The sequence below is a fragment of the Benincasa hispida genome, chromosome 6, assembly GCF_027475165.1.
Source record: "Benincasa hispida cultivar pf3 chromosome 6, pf3_genome.v1.1, whole genome shotgun sequence".
Classification (NCBI taxonomy): Eukaryota; Viridiplantae; Streptophyta; class Magnoliopsida; order Cucurbitales; family Cucurbitaceae; genus Benincasa; species Benincasa hispida.
This window is the reverse complement of record NC_143483.1, coordinates 50457555-50474756: the sequence shown is the minus strand read 5'-3', so window position 1 is coordinate 50474756 and position 17202 is coordinate 50457555. Positions and strand designations below refer to the sequence as shown.

Genomic DNA, 17202 nt, shown 5'->3' with positions numbered 1-17202 from the left:
AATTCTGAATTTAGGGCCAAATCCATAATTTAGCCTTTCATGTTTATACATGGACTCAAATATGATAAAATGCATTTTAACCAAACTTTTTAATTGATTTTAAATAGAAAATCTTAAAAAATAAATTGAATTCTTGAGTTTTAAAAAGTGGAGCATCACTTGCATGGCTTTGGTCGAAGTTTTTGGACAATATTTCTCAATATTTTATCAAATATTTTTTTTATTGTAAGATTTCATTTAATAATGAGTTTGAAATCTATTTAAGAAACAAAACAATAGGTTTAAAATTTAACTCTATGTTTTTTTAAATTTGATGATTAAAATTTAAGAACTAAATGGAAATGTTTAGAATAAAGTAATTAAGTGATAATTTACATGTATTTCCTTTGAAAGTAGAGTTATGTGGATTTTTTTTTCTTTTGTGAATTCAGGAAGGTTTTTTTTTATTTATTTATTTTTTAATTCAACCTTCTGAAAAGAATTCAAACCTCTATATTTGCTTGACTACGTTCATGAATGGCAATGTACATTTTGGACAAAATGTTTTTTCATTAAAATGGTCGGTTTTATAGAATTATAGGTAAATCACTTATGTAGCTTTGTCATACTAAAAATCTATACTATCAAAAATGGGGTGTGAGGAGAAATAATTTCTCCTTTTTTCCTTTTAGTAATTGGATGTAGATTTACAAAAGCAAATTTTACATTAAAATCATTAAATAAAAAAATCTTCTATTTAATCTTCACGTTGATTTTTTTTTTAAAAAATATAGATCATCACATTAACCAATTCAAAATATTTGATTCAAATAAATTATCTATCTTTGATTTTAAGTTTTTTTTCTCCTTTTTATGTCTATATAAGCCCATTATCTTTTCAATCTTTCAATTCTCAAATCTTCCATAATTCTCAAGGTTGTATACTAACATAGGATTCTCAAAAGCAATTTTTCCTTTTTAAAACTCAAATTTTTACCAACAATCCCCTACTTAAAAATTTAAAAACATAAGAAAAATATTTTTCATCGAGCAATATCAATCTATACAATATTGTGCATAAGCAAAGGTGTCTTACGACCTGAACCTTTACGTAGTGTAGATGATTCAGAATATACTAGAGTAACTCATGGTTTTGAACTCTATCTCTAACAACATCTTAGACACAATATCATTAAGATATAGTTTGAAAAACCTGAGCTTTAAAGCCTAGCATGTGTATCTCGGTTTAGTGAACACTTTAGAGAGTTTGCCTAAAACCTCCATAGGAAGTGGCCCCCCACTTCCATATTCACATAGGTGAGTCTATCAAGAGTACTCCCATAGCTAGGTACCTCACTTGACATCAAGTATAGATCTCATTAAGAACTAAGTTCAACCTTTCTTATGCTTCAAGATATCATGCTCAGACTCTAGGTCATAGGAAGGGAACTCTGTATTTATTTTAGCTTGATTCACTATGTATCACTTGTGATCAGTTATTATCCGTTGAACCTGTTTCTTGGATTCTTCAGTTTACAGATTGGGTTTTCCTCACAGTGATTCATCTCTCTAGGCATGAGTCTCATCCTTTCTGAGGTTTTGAAAACATTCTCTCTTGCCAGGCCTTTCGTCAAAGGATCTGTCAAGTTTTCATTAGTCCGTATATGATCCACTCTAATTGCACCAGTAGTGAGGAACTCTCTAATGGTATTGTGCTTACGACGTATTTGTCATCCCTTTCCATTGTAATAACGGTTATGAACTTTTTCGATTACTGCAATACTATCGCAATGGATCAAACTGGTTTTGGCTTTTCCCATAAGGGAATCTCTGATAGCAAACTTCTACGTCAGCCTACTTCTTCACTAGCTGTTGTTAGTGCTATCATTTCTGACTCCATCATAAATTGGGCTAAAATAGTTTGTTTCTTGAACTTCTAAGAGACAACTCTGCCTGCTATATTAAAGATATAGCCATTGGTAGCCTTTGGATCATCCGAAAGGAAGTTCCAATCAGCATCGTTCAATCCTTCCAAGAGAGTGGGAAACTTTTGATAATGTAATCCTAGGTTTTGGGTTTTCTTCAAGTACCTCATAACTCTTTCTATAACATTACAATACTCTATATTAGGTCTGCATGTAAACCTACAAAGTAATCCTACAACATAAGTTATATCAGGCCTAGTGCAGTCAGCAATGTATCTAAAACTACCTATGATGCTCGCATACTCAGATTGATTAACATTGTCACCGGTGTTCTTGAACAACTTAACACTAGGGTCATAAGGAGTACATGTTGGTTTACATTCAAAGTAATTATATTTCTTTAGAATCTTTTCTACATAGTGAGATTGATCCAAAGAAATTCCCTTTTCAGACCTAGTCACTTTTATGCCTAAGATTACACTCGTTTCTTCTAAGTCTTTCATGTCAAAGTTTGCACTCAATGTAGATTTCACATTATTTATGACGTGCAAGTTTGATCCAAAGATTAACAAATCATCTACATATAGACACAGGATAGTGCAGAGATTATTTTCAAACTTATAGTAGATGCATTTATCAATTTCATTAACCTTGAAACCTTTAGATAGGATTAGGTTATCAAACTTTTTGAGCCATTACTTAGGAGCTTGTTTCAGACCATATAGAGATTTATCTAGCTTACAAACCTTATTTTCTGACCATGGACTATAAAGCCCTCAGGTTGTTTCATGTAAATCTCTTTTTCAAGTTCATCGTTTAAGAAAGCGGTCTTTACATCCATCGGATGTACTACAAGGTAATAAAGGGCAGTGAGAGAGAACAACACGCAAAATGGGGTAATTCTAGTGACAGGAAGAATGTGTCAAAGAAGTCTATGTTTTCTCTTTGTCGAAAACCCTTTGTCACTAACCTTGCTTTAAACTTGTCAATTGTTTCATCAGGTCTAAGTTTCTTCCTTAAGATCCATTTGCACCCTATTGTCTTGCAACCTAGGGGTAGGTCTACTAAGTGTCAAATCCTATTTGACTCAAGAGAGTCCATTTAATCATTTATGGCTTCTTGCCATAAGTTGGCATCTACAGAGGATAGAGCAACTTTTAGGTCTTTAGGATTTTCTTCTACATTATAGGTCTAGAAGTCATCCCAAAATCCTTGACGGTTCTAGTTATTTTGCTTCTTTTAGGTTATGGGTCGACTTCCTCTATAGAGGTAGAATTTCTAACTAGGGTTAGACTACCAGATCCCAGCCCCCAATATTTCTCAATTTAAAAGAAAATCTATCCTCAAAGAAGTTGGCATCATTTAACTCAATGATCATTTGGTTTACTAGGTCATAGAACCTATAGACTTCACTGTTTATGGCATAACCTATAAAGACACACTTATAGGCTCTACTAGCTAGCTTTCTTCTTTTAGGTTATGGAATCCGCTAGACATCCCTATGTTTTAAAGTATGACAAGTTTGGGTTCTTATTCTTGAGGACTTCGTAAGGTGAAGCTGTGTTTTTAGACTTTGGTATTCTATTAGGACATAACACACGGTAAGGATGATTTCACCACATCAATAAGACGTGGCTCCTAAACTAAGTAAAATAACGACTACTAGCTCTGCTAAAGTTCTATTTTTCCTTTTGACTTTTCCATTCATTTTAGGAAAGTGGGGTGTAGTCTTTTCGTATATTACTCCATGTGAGTTAAAGAACTCATTGAAGCTGTCTGAGTTGTACTCAATTCCCCTATCACTACGAAATTTTTTAGCCTTTTTGTTGAACTGATTCTCTACTTCAGTTACAACCAATTTGAAAGTACCAAACACATCACTTTTGTTTTTCAACAAACATACAAAAGTAAAATAAGAGCAATCATCAATAAAATTAATAAAATATCTTTTAATATTCATAGTCAAGATGCCATTAAATTCACATAAATCAGAATGAATTATATCTAGAGGCTCAGATACCCTAAATACAGATTTATGCAAAGTCTTAATTATTTTAGTATGACTACAATACTCGCATTTATCAAATTCATTTATGTATAACTTAGGTATCATTTCCAGCCTAATCATGTTACTAATTAATTTCTTATTAACTTGAGAAAGTCTAGCATGTCAAACATTCAAAGAACACAACATATACACAGAAGATTTCATTTTATTTATGTTTAAATTCAATATGAAGATTCCCTCAGTTGCATAACTCTTCCTTACGAATACATTATTCTTAATAAGGATATATAAATCTGCCTCTATGATTTAAGTAAATCCGGCCTTATTGAGTAGATAGTCTGAAATAAAGTTTTTCTTATCTCTAGAGTGTGCAAGACATCCTTCAATGTGAGGGTTTTCCCTGAGGTAAACTTCAGCTCCACCTCGCCGGTTCCAGCTGAAGGAACTCTATGAGAAGAGAACCTTGAGCGGAAGCAAGATCGACCAAAATTCATTTTTCATTGAATATAAATTTTACAGTAAACAAGAAACAAGACATGCATTTATTTATAAATTACAATATGCCAATGAAAGGGTTTTAGAAACCTCACCTTTGAAGATCTATCTTCAAGAATTCCCTCGAACATCACACAAATCTCTTGAAGACTTTCTCCAAGAAAAACCTCGAACAAGTTCAAACACGACCACAATGGTTTCCTCGGTATTCTTAGGGTGAGAACCCAGGAGTGGTGGGCTTTGGCTATTTTAGATTTAAGGGAATTTTGTGGAGAGGAAGAAAGAATTGAAATTGTTCACCAACAAAATCCAACGCACACTCAAAGAACTCTTCTGTCGTTTTTTCACTGCCAAATTCGACTACCTACGAAGAAGAAAAAACTTTTTCTTTTTCTATATGCCAAATATAACCACCACCCATTTACGTAGTGGAGAGAAAAGAAAGGGAAGGGAGTTGTAACTCCCTCCCTTATTATTATAATAATAATTAATATAAATTTAAATATGATAACTAATTTATCGTATTATATATATATTAAATTATATGTTATATCAAATATAACATATAACCTATAGTTTTAATATTGTATCACATACAATATAAACTATAGTTTTTTCTCTCTTATATGACATTTAGTATAAATCATATTTATATTAAATTTAACAACCATGAATCCAATTCATAGAAATTATCTTTGAACCTTATTCAAATATTTATGTCCTTTCACTATACCATAATGTATCAAATACATTATAATAATTATTTCACATATAATTAAAACAACTTAATTATATCATATATAATTAAATCCTTATACTAATTTGAACAATTCAAATTAATCCAAAAATCGATTCTCAACTGATCCTATTGAGCTATTGATGACGGGCAGAAATGCACGTCATTATAGGCCTTTTATTTAGAATTATGAGGGCTGTTAAGTAGAATATTCAGCGAATATGTTAGGAATTCATGAGAAAACAAGTTTGCGTCGATCGGTATTAAGAATCTTGGCTAACCCACAATTATGTGTTATTATGCGTTCAATTGTCTATCTTTGTAGCTAACACAGGAAATGGACGCATACGTGGAAGCCGGGTTATCGCAAAGACGACTGCATGTGGAGAATCTCTCCATCGCAGAAGCGAACGCATACATTCAACTCATGGATGTTTTGGCCATTAATCGCATGCGTCCCATCGCATAAAAGTTGCAGTCGTCAAGCGAATGCGGTCATCGCATAGAAGTTGCAGTCATCATAGAGAGATCGTGGCTACATAATGATAACCATAATAGAGGGATGAATGCAAAACGCATACATTGGGATTATCAAAGATGATGTTGACATTTCACCTACCACGCCGTTAACAGCAGAGATTCATAAAAGGACCATCGCGCCCCAAGTGTCAGATTCAGAGCAGGTCCATTATTGCTGTCATCGATCAAGCTTTATAAATAGAGGCCGTTGAGCAGAATTTTAAATCATCCAAGGTTTTTCGCCTGAGGCTCCCCGCCTAAGGGCGAATCCTTGTGATCCAGACCAAAGCGTGAGAAGATAGTTTAAGAGTTTTTCATCTCCTTCATCCATTCCGAGTGACGACCAGAGCCTTCGCCGGAGTTAGAGCTCGAGAGAGTCTGCTCCACCGCCCATCCATGGCACCACTGGCAGCCTTGACACACATCTGCTGGAAGCAAGACATTGCTTCCAGCTGGTCCTTCCATTTTTCTTCTTTCCTTGTATTGTATTACATTTTGGCTTAAGGAATTAATACATTTTGTGATCAATGCATTTCTATATTTCCTTCGATTCCATCTTCATCTTCCTTTACTTAGCATCCTTAACTTTTATTGCATCACTGAGTAAGATTGCTAGAGTATCGCATACTCAATCACACGGATTAGGGATATGAAGCATGTAGCAAACCACCGGGAGGTGTGTGTTGAGTGAGTATTGTGAGAAAACCTTATTTGCTTAGTGTGAAGCTGTAGTAACGCTTGTCTATAGGCAGACGCAATGCTTGTTTGTGAGTAAAATCAGCAGCAACTAATTGTTCGAGAGGGTAAGTAGTTGATCGCATTAAGCAATGTAAGCAAGTATTCACTAGGAATAGGAATAATCTTACGTCAGCCAGACTCATATGATTACCTTGTCTTATGTATGCGTCCATCACCCCTTTAGAGATACTCAAGAGAGAGTCTAAAGAAAGAACCTAAGACTTGAGAGAGCTAGGTTAGAATCGAGGCTCGAGAGAGTTAGATTAAGATTGCATAAGCAAGAATGGAGACTTAGGAATAAGTTCCGTTTTCTATTACACATCACGTGCATCTGCATCGGGTGTGTATAGCATGATCGCATAGGTTTGCGTTGGCTGAGGTTACCCTTGTGGTCGAGCTTAGGGTTGCGATGAAGACATCCTCACCATTTTATCTATTTTTTCATGCATTTTACTACGCGTCAATAGTTGCCGTATCTCTACTTGTAACGACCCGAGTTCAAAAGGGGTACATGAATGAACCGGTATCACATCCAAATGAGAGGGATCCTAAGGACATGAAAGTATGATTAAGAAATGCTTAAAAGAATTGAAAGTTACTACCTATACCAACAAGGTGCACCTTCCTTTTCGGTGGCTCAATCATAAGAACTCCAAAGTTAAGCGTGCTTAGCTTAGAGCAATCCTATGACTAAATGTATGAGATACATTATTTTGGAGAAAATTAGATATAAATATGATTTATATCAAGTGGAGGAGAAATTACTAGAGTAGATATATGATATCAAATTATAGGTTGAGAATATAATATGATTATATTCTTTTATTAATTAATTGGTTAATTATGTGATAATTGGCCGGAAAATTCTCTTCAATCGTGCGTTAATGGAAAAATTAGTATTCAGTTATTGTAACTGAAGAATAAAATAAAAATTGGTTTTATTTTGCAAAGAGTTCGAAAAAATCGCTCAAGGTGTGGAAACGTATCGATCGCTTAGTTGAGAGCCTATATGATAGCACCCTATCGCTTAAACGATCACACACCCCACATCTAAACGATCGCACGCATTCTCTAAACAATTGCTTAGCATGTCGAGTTTTCTAAATGATCGCTTAATAAAACCTACACGATCGTGTAGCTTTCTCTAAACGATAAGCATCTGTTATACGATAGCCTTCTCCCACTTGCTTATCGTTCTACACGATCATCCCGTTCCTTCTTCCTCTACCAATTCCAACAAAGACCATTCTTTTGATTCTCACTCCGAGAATACCAAGGGCTCCAAGTGGTGTTGTCTTCCCTACTCCTGCTTGTTCATTTGCTGCCCTTCGTGTAGACGATCGTGTTGCTGGTAGCCTACTGTTTACTGGGCGATAAAGAACGTAGAGGTTTACTTTCGCTGGGTTGAGTTCGAAGTGAAGAGAGTCTTCAACTAGTGCGTATACTCAATCTCTTGTTTTTTTTTTTATTTATCAAAGCATGTCGTTAATTAGTGTTAAATTGCATAACTGTTTATTAGAATGTGTGTGTGGTAATTCGGTCACAATGAAATAGGAAAGACCCAAACGTGCTCATGGATACTCTTCTTCAAGAGATCCTTCAAGAATATCCCCGTTCATATGTCTATACATGAACGATTAGGATCAAATTATTTGTAGCACTTTACAATAATTGTAACACCTACAAAGCGGGTCATATTCGTAGTGTCACCAGGATAAGGTACCCGACCTTATCCATCTACTAACGGACCATTTAGGTTATCACTTAAACATGATTCATCCATATGTCTCTACATACATGTTTGAATTATAAAGATAACCTTGGATGTTAGTTTATTGATTTATGGTTAATGCAACTAAAATATCATATATTTTATAGATAATGAATTTGAATAAAATATATTTTATTAAATACACAGTGAGTTTGTTCAATAATATTTACAAACTATAGGACTCTACGAGATTTAGGGCATCAACCCCAATACCAGCAGAATATTGTTACCCTTAGTTTCAATATAAGTTTTAAAAAGACTAAGGTCATGACAGACATGGCATGTAGCGCTAGTGTCTATCCACCACCCATTAGAACCATCGATCACATTTACTTATGTGACTATGGCAACTAACAGTTCCTCTATTAGGTTCGCCTGACCAGTAAGACGATGTTTGTTTCTACAGTTCCTAACCATGTGTCTAGGTTTATTACAGTTAAAGCAAAAGAATTGTACAGTTTCTCCAAGGGGGGTTTCTGCTTCTTCTGTTGGTTCTGGTTGCTGGAACCACGATTCTGACCTTTCCTTTTTTTTTCATTGGACTTTTGGTCAAGCTTTATCACGACAGAGATGGATCTCCCAGGTACGATGTTCACCTCCTCCCTCTAGTCTTGCTTTCGGGCTTCCTCCTCAATCCTTAGTCGGGTGATAAGACTCTCCAAGAAAAACTCCTTGGTCTTATGCCTCAAGGTGTTCTTAAAATTCTTCCACAAGGGGGATAGTTTGTCAATAATAACAGCAACTTGGAATTGTTTGTTTAGGGGCATACCTTCAGTTATTACTTCATCAGCTATCTTCTGCAGTTTATGGGACTGGGTCTCCAGATATTTGTCATCCGTCATTTGGAACTTGAGGAATGAGTGACAACATATTTTTTTGACCTGGCCTTCTTAGTTCATACTTCTTTTGTAGGGCGTCCCAAACTTTTTTTGTTGTATTCATTGTGTTGTAGTAATCATACAAATCATCAGTCGAACTATTTAAAATGAAAAATTTACATAAAAAGTCTTTTTCTTCCCAATCAACAGCTTCTTTTATCTATTATTTAGTCAGATCTTCATTCGAAACGGTTGGCTTATTCGTAGTACAAGTGTCGACAATTTTTTTGATGGTAAGGAAAATTAGCATATTCTGCTTCCATCATTTGAAGTTCGCTCCTTCGAACCGTAATGGACAGTTGAGGTCAGAAGTCATAATGTCGTTATGACTTGTAAGGGCCATCGCGGTAGCAGTAGATGAAATCGTCTTAAAATTATTGGAACCGGCTATCCTCCGACAGTAAAACTTGACAGCAACAAATAGTCACGAACGACAGTCGTCAGAAATGTGGAACCTACAAAATAGAAACTCGTTACAGGCTGAGTCACGAATCCCACTCTCTTTAAGACGTTTCACGGCTCTGCCCAAGTGTGCAAGCAGTTCAACAGTATTGCCACGACGTCCCTAGGATAAAACAACCCAGAAATATAAAGTTGTCTTGATCGGAGATGCACAGTAATCGATCGAAAAACTCACACCCTTCGATATGGTATGCTCGAAAAACATATTGAAAACAGGGGAAGGAATGGAGAGGAATTGAGTTGTGAGTGGAAAAATGAGTTGTGAGAAATGATGGAAGGCTGACGCTTTATATAGGCCTTAAAGGCCAACTGCAATGTGAAACTACCGGGGAGAAAGACACATCTAGTCATAGAACGTGCGCGCATAGAAGTCGACGCATACGGAATACCAACGAGTGAAGATCAAAAACAAATAATATAAATTAAATAATAAAATTAAAAAAATATATATTTTTTATTAAAAATAATCACACACACCCGTCATGTCCGACCGGACGGCGGTGCACGCGTGGGATGTCCACCTACTCACATTCATCTATTTCCTCACTCCCTCTAAAAATATGGATACCTCTTGGGGCCCAAACCCAAAGTCCAAGATGGGAGTATATGAATGAGAGTCCACTTCCAACCTAAGCAATATAGGATTCTCAAAAGCAATTTTTTTAAAAAAAACTCAAATTATCACCAACATGTTCATTTTAAAGGCTTATCTTTAATCTGTTACAATAAAGATATTGCAGTTAATTTAGGTAACTCCGTTGGTTCTTTTATAGCTATTGACTGTGATGATAATGAAAATTGTTGGAAGCTGAGTCTTTGAAAAAAAAAAAAAACCAAACCCCTATGCCTATTAATACCAACCTCGATAACACCATTTCAAAAAATTTGTCTAATCCTCAATCTTGCCCCACAAAACCCAAAAGCCTTCTGATCCCATCCTCTAATGTCTACTAATCCAAATCTTGATAACCCCACCCTTAAATCTCTTACCAACCCAATGGATAAAGACTGCTCCCAAAAAGATTCCCTCTTTATTTAAAAGATTATCTCAGACCCCTCCCCATTTGTTGGATATTCAGAAAATTATTGATAAGGTTCCAACTGTCATTACAAATGAAATGAACCAGTCCCTCATCTCCCCATTCAAAAAGAACGAACTTGAAATGGCACTAATGAATATGTATCCAACTAAAGCCCCTGGCCTCAATGGTTTCCCTGCCTTATTCTTTAAGTAATTTCACATCTCAATGTTGTCTTAATATTCTTAATATTAAAAGTTGGAATCATACAAATATTGCCCTCATTTCTAAAACCAAAAACCCAATTAATGTTTTTTTTTCGGCCTATAAGCCTCTCCAATGTTTTATATAAAATTGCTTCTAAAGTTCTTGCTAATAGGCTTAAACTATCCTTGCTAGTGTTATTTGTTATCTTCTCGCTCTATTTCTGACAAAATTATTATCTCTCATGAATGTAACAATACTCTCCTAAAAAGAAAACATGGTAAAAAAGGCTTGGCTGCTCTTAAACTAGACATGAGTAAAGCCTTTGACTGGGTGGAATGGGCTTATTTACAAGCTATTATGTTTAAAATGGGATTTCACTCATCATGGATTAGCTTAATAATGAATTGCATAACATCAATTTCCATTTTTCTCTTCATCAATGGTTAAACAAAAGGTATGATTCATCCCACTAAGGGTCTTCGCCAAGACAATCCTCTCTCTCCCTATCTATTTATAATATGTTTTGAATGGCTCTCTTATCTTCTTAATCATGCAGCAAACTCTAGACATATTACAAGTATTTCTATTACAAAATTAGCTCCCCTAATCTCCCACCTTTTCTTTGTTGATGATAGTCTCTTCTTAAAGCTTTTACTACTGACTGCAATTTCATTCTTTCTCTACTTAAAACTTATGAATTAGGATCAGGTTAATGCATTAACTATATCTCACATTCTCTCCAACTTTCTTTGCAGAAAATCCTTGGTGTTTCCTTGGTTGATAAATTGAGCACCTATCTTGGCCTTCCCATCAAGCTTCACAAAAAGAAAAAAAATGGGAGAACTTTAGTTTTATCCCTAAAAGAGTGTGGACATCACTTCAAAACTGGAAGGCTTTTCTTTTCTCCACTGCTGGGAAAGAAATCCTCCTCAAATCTGTCATTCAAGCCATCCCATTTTTATGCCATGAATTGTTTCAGACTCCCTAAATCCACAATAGAAGATGTCTTAAAAGCCATGGATCAGTTTTGGTGGGGATCCTCAAAATATAGAAAGATGATTGACTGACTTAATTGGTCGAACCTTTGCTGCCTTAAAAATCTTGGTGGTCTTAATTTCAAAGACATGGAGCTCTTCAATCAAGCCTTTCTAGCAAAACAAGTATGGAACCTTCTGATCAATCCTCACTCTTTACTTTCCAAGATTTTAAAAAGCCAAATACTACCTTAACTGCAGTTTTCTTCAAGCTAAAAAATAATATTAACTCATCCTTTTTCTAGAGGAGTATAATATGGGGAATAGACCTTTTAAAAAAAGGTACAAGGCTTCAAGTTGGAAATGGATCTAGTATTGACGTCTTTGAAGACCCTTGGCTGCCAAGAAAGCCTTCATTCATAATACATCAACCAATCCTTCAGCGTTTTCTTGGATAGTGGACAATTATATTGATGAAAATAGATCATGGAATACTTCCAAGCTTAATATTTTTCTGAGAGAAAATGATGTGAATATTATACAAACTATTCCTCTCAAATCCTCTCCTAAAAAAGATATTTGGATGTGACACTACTCTAAAGATGGTTCTTATAATGTTAAAAGTGGTTACCGATTTACCTACAAAATGAAATTTCCTGCATCCTCTTCCAATCATTTGAATATTACATCTTGGAAGCAATTATGGAAAATCAACATCCGCACTAAAATAAAGCTTTTCATGTAGAAGGCACTCAAAAGTTGTTTACCTACCAGATGTCAAGTCATTGAAAAAGGTATTGCAAGCTCTGCCATTGGCAACCTGAATCAGTTATGCACGCTTTCATCCTTTGTTCTCGGGCTAAGGATCTCTGTTTTTTGTTCCTCCCTAAAGCCCTTGTCATCCCTACAATAGAAGCTTCCCTTATTGACATATGGGATCTTTGGTGTTCCACGCTCAGTTGCTCTGAACTTACTTTAGCTTGTGTTTTATGTTGAGCTATCTGGAATTATAGAAATTTTGTTCTTCATGGTAATGATATTCCCCTTGTAACTCTCAAAGCTAGTTGGATCATTTAATATACTGAGGGATTCCAAAAGTTTCGTTCTTCACCGAAGCATACCACGAACCACCAGCAAATTACTAATTCTTCTTGGTCTCTGCCTCCATGTGGTTTGTTCAAACTAAATACTGAGGGTGCTTGGTGTCCTTCGACATTGTCATCTAACTATGGAGCAATTCTGAAGGAGCCATTGTTGCAGCTTTTGGACAGAATCTGGGTTTTCTTCAAAACTCATCCCAAGCTGAGTTAACAGCTCTCTCTAACGGCCTTTCTATGGTTTTTACTCTTGCCTTCCAAAATTTATTCATTGAATTGTTTTTTTTTTTTTCCCCAACAATCAAAATCCTTGTTTAGAAACGAAATTGGAGTATGGATTGATGAAATCCAAGCAATCCTTAGCAAATTTTCCTCTTATGTTTTAACCTACATCCCCCAAAATTGTAATACAATGGCATACTCAATTGCTAAGGGCCCATTTGATAACAATCCTGTTTCTTTTTTTCAGTTTCTCATTTCCTGTTTCTTGTTTCTTTTTTTTAGAACAAGAAACATGAATATATTTGATAACTATTCTTATTTCTTGTTTCTTGAAAAAAAAGAAACAAGAACAAAAAGTTATTTGATATCTATTCTTGTTTCTTGTTTCTTGTATTTTTTTCTTTTTTTTCTATGTTTTATAGTTTAAATATAATCTAATTATATAAAATAAAAAGACATATAGCATGCATTAAATATAAAAAATAATTATCAAATATTTAAACTATCAAATACACATAAGTCCGATGTAAAGTTAATATTGATAATATAATTATTTCTATCATTCATATTTTGCTAAAATTTGATTTACAATATTATTTCTCACTCAAGTCCTTTGTTTTAAATTTTAAATGATGCAAACTCAAATCTAACTCAATTATATTATTATATAAATGTCGTGGTTGTAAAAATATTAAAATGAAACTAAAAGAATATTTTAGTAAACAAAATTTATATTAAAGTAAAATTATAATTGATTTCATAGGTAAGAAAAATTAAAAATATATATATATAAATTTAGAAAAATATAAAAGTGCATATTGCAAAATTTAAAATTCAAAATTAAAAAAATATTTATATATACATATTGAAAAGGAAAATTGTTTTAAATGACAAAACTATTGAAAATATTTACAAATAATAGCAAAATATCAGTCTATCAATAGACAGTAAAATTTGTTATATTTGTAAATATTTTGATTCATTTTCCTATATTTGAAAACAACCCTACTGAAAATATGAAATTTGAAAATCAAAATAATATATAATTCTAAATATTTTAAAATTAAATTTGTTATATTTGTAAATATTTTGATTCATTTTCCTATATTTGAGAACAACCTTATTGAAAATAAAAATAATATATAAATCTAAATATTTCAAAATTCAAAATTAAATTTGTTATATTTGTATATATTTTGGTTCATTTTCCTATATTTGAAAATAACCTTAGTGAAAATTTGAAAATTGAAAATCAAAATAATATATAAATCCAAATATTTGAAAATTCAAAATTCAAAATTAAATTAACATATAGATATAAAAAAAATAATAAAGAAAATAAATATAAATAAAAGAAATATAGAAAAATATAGAAAAAAAGGAAATATAAAAGAAAGAAAGAATATATTAATATAAAGAAAAGAAATATAAAAAATATAGAGAAAAATGAAATATAAAAGAAAGAAAGAAGGAAAGAAATATAAAAAATATTGGAAAAAATGAAATATAAAAGAAATGAAGGAAAATAAAATAAAATAAAGTCTTGAGAAAGATTTAATCTCAAGACAATGAAGGTAAGAAATAAGTTGGGTATACTTCACTCCAATTAGCCAACTCCCCACTTTGATACAGTTTAGGAATATCTTTAAATAAAATGGAAATGAAACAAAAGAAACTACTTTTCATAGTTCCTAAAATTTGGCCTCATTTTAAGTAATATTTCTCAAATTTTGGGAACAAGAAACAAAAATAGTTATCAAACAAGTATGTTTCTTAAAAAAATTAGAAAGGAACGTTATCAAATGGACCTAAATTGATCCATTCTTCTTCTCTCTTTTTATGGTTCAATTCTTTTCTCTCATGACTCTCCTGGCCATCGAAGATTTTTGTAACTATGTATCTTTTACCAATCATTAATAAAATCTCTTCAGCTTCGACTATTGAAAAAAAAGCTAAAAATCTATATTAATACAAATTTAACTTCCTTTTATGCTATTCACATAATTTTAAATAAATTTTGTTTCAAATGCATCGATCAAGTCAAATTATTATTATTTTTTTTAACTTTCTTGATTTCAGAGGGAGGGTTTAAGATATTTATTTTAATTAATTATTATTTTTATTAAACTTGTCACTATGACAGTTCTTTAAATATGGAAAAATAAATTAATATATTTATAAATATAACAAAAGAAATTTTATTATATTTAAAAATATATTAAAACAAAATTTCCTTATTATTATTATTTATTTATTTTCCAAAATAAAAAGGGAAAAGAAAAATATTAAATGAAGCACTATATATATAGTTAAAACCCAAGGCCATTACACTCCCTTCGAAAACCTACGTTAGAGTTTGGCGGTGGCAATTGAACGCAGAGGGCAGAGAAAAAACCCTAGACTGATATATTGACGCCATGGGAACGCCGGAAACTTCTAGGGAACCTTGCCCCGATCGCATTCTCGACGATATCGGCGGCGCTTTCGGCATGGGAGCCGTCGGAGGCTCAGCTTTTCACTTCATCAAAGGTCTTTACAATTCTCCCAGGGGATCCAGGATTATCGGCGGTACTCAGGCCGTCCGGATGAATGCGCCGCGTGTCGGCGGAAGCTTCGCCGTTTGGGGCGGCTTATTCTCTGCTTTCGATTGCACTATGGTCTATATTCGCCAGAAGGAGGATCCATGGAACTCGATCATCGCTGGCGCTGCTACCGGCGGTTTCCTCCAGATGCGACAGGGACCTGCATCGGCAGCTCGTTCGGCTTTGTTCGGTGGCGTTTTGTTGGCTTTGATTGAAGGAGCTGGGATTATGCTCAACAAAGTTCTGAGCCAGCAACAGAATATGCCTGTTGTGATTGAGGAGCCTGCTGGTATGGGTGGTGTGCCTGGGTATCCTACAGGCCAATTACCTGGCCGTGCTCCTTCCATGTCTCTACCACAAGCTGAATTGGCAAGTATTTCCTCTTCTTCTTCTTCCTCTTCTTCAGATTCTGGTAGTGGCTCGTGGTTCGGAGGTTGGTTTGGTGGAGGCAAGAAGAAGGAATCTGAAGTGTCGAGTGGAGGAAGCGAGACAACGATTTTGGAGAGCTTCGATGCACCGCCTGTGCCAAATTTTGAGTACAAATAAAGCATTTTTATTTGGGTTTTATGGCTTGAGATAAGCTAAGATTTTGATATAAGTAGACGATGAATTCAATAGTAGAATGTATGGTGTGTGTTATAGGTTGCTTCTAATCAATGATTATCGTGCAATCAGCTGACATTGTTCCAAAGTTATCAAATTATCTTTCAGGTTATGCTGAACTGTACACTAAGCTTAGGCTTTATTATTGATATTATTTTCTGTTGTAAATAAATTACCACTTTATGGATCTGATTCATATCTTTTTTAGTCATGATCATAGATAGATTTTGGTTGTTAGGATGCTTTAGTTCAAGTTTAATTCTCTTTCATGTTCTTTAACTGGAGGAGGTGCTTGGCTTTGAAGCTTGAGGCAGACAATGTGTTGGAAAAATTGGATATGTTTCTATTTTAGCATTCATCGAGTAAGAAAGCTGTGTACTGCATATACCCAATGAAAGAAAAGGTTGTAAATATCCTGCTGCATAGTTGAAACTTTCAGGTCTACGTTCTTTCAGTTCAATGTTATAGTATTGTTCTTTATTTATTATATATTTGATGTATATAGTGTTGGATCATAGGATAAATCCATAGTCCTTACCCTTCTTTATAGTCTTCAAGAGTTGGGCGTATATGGTTCCTTCATTTATCAGCCTTTTGATTTTGCGCCTCATTTGAAAAACCATTTAAATGAATGCATATGTTTTGTTTTTGTAGAGCATTTCTTCATGATCTTTCAGATATGGTTGGAATGATTTTCTAAGTGAATACATTTCTTTTTTACTTAAGCAAGTCATTTCAAACTGGCATTTTGACTCAGCGAAGTTCACTTGGCAAGAGAAATGGTGTCGAATTTTGATAATTGATGTGTTCGTTGTGCATGAAGAGTTATACACGTGCATATAATTCTTTTTATGTTTCTAGGATGTTTTGGATGTGAAGGCTTCATTACCTTATATTTGCGACAATGGGTATTAAAATGCTTGCCTTTGCAAAATCACATTTTAGGAGTGGTCGTGGTGGTATGGATGATTTAGAAGTCGAAGATAA

The 17202-nt window shown here is 33.9% G+C and overlaps 1 protein-coding gene across 1 annotated transcript; it reads left to right on the top strand.

Annotated features, from left to right (window-relative positions):
- Positions 1–15338: 15338 nt before the first annotated feature.
- Positions 15339–16405, top strand: LOC120080562 (mitochondrial import inner membrane translocase subunit TIM17-2-like). Its single transcript, XM_039035258.2, has one exon. It carries the CDS (start codon positions 15448–15450, stop codon positions 16156–16158), a length of 711 nt encoding a protein of 236 aa, XP_038891186.1. The 5' UTR covers positions 15339–15447; the 3' UTR covers positions 16159–16405.
- The last annotated feature ends 797 nt before the right edge of the window (positions 16406–17202 follow it).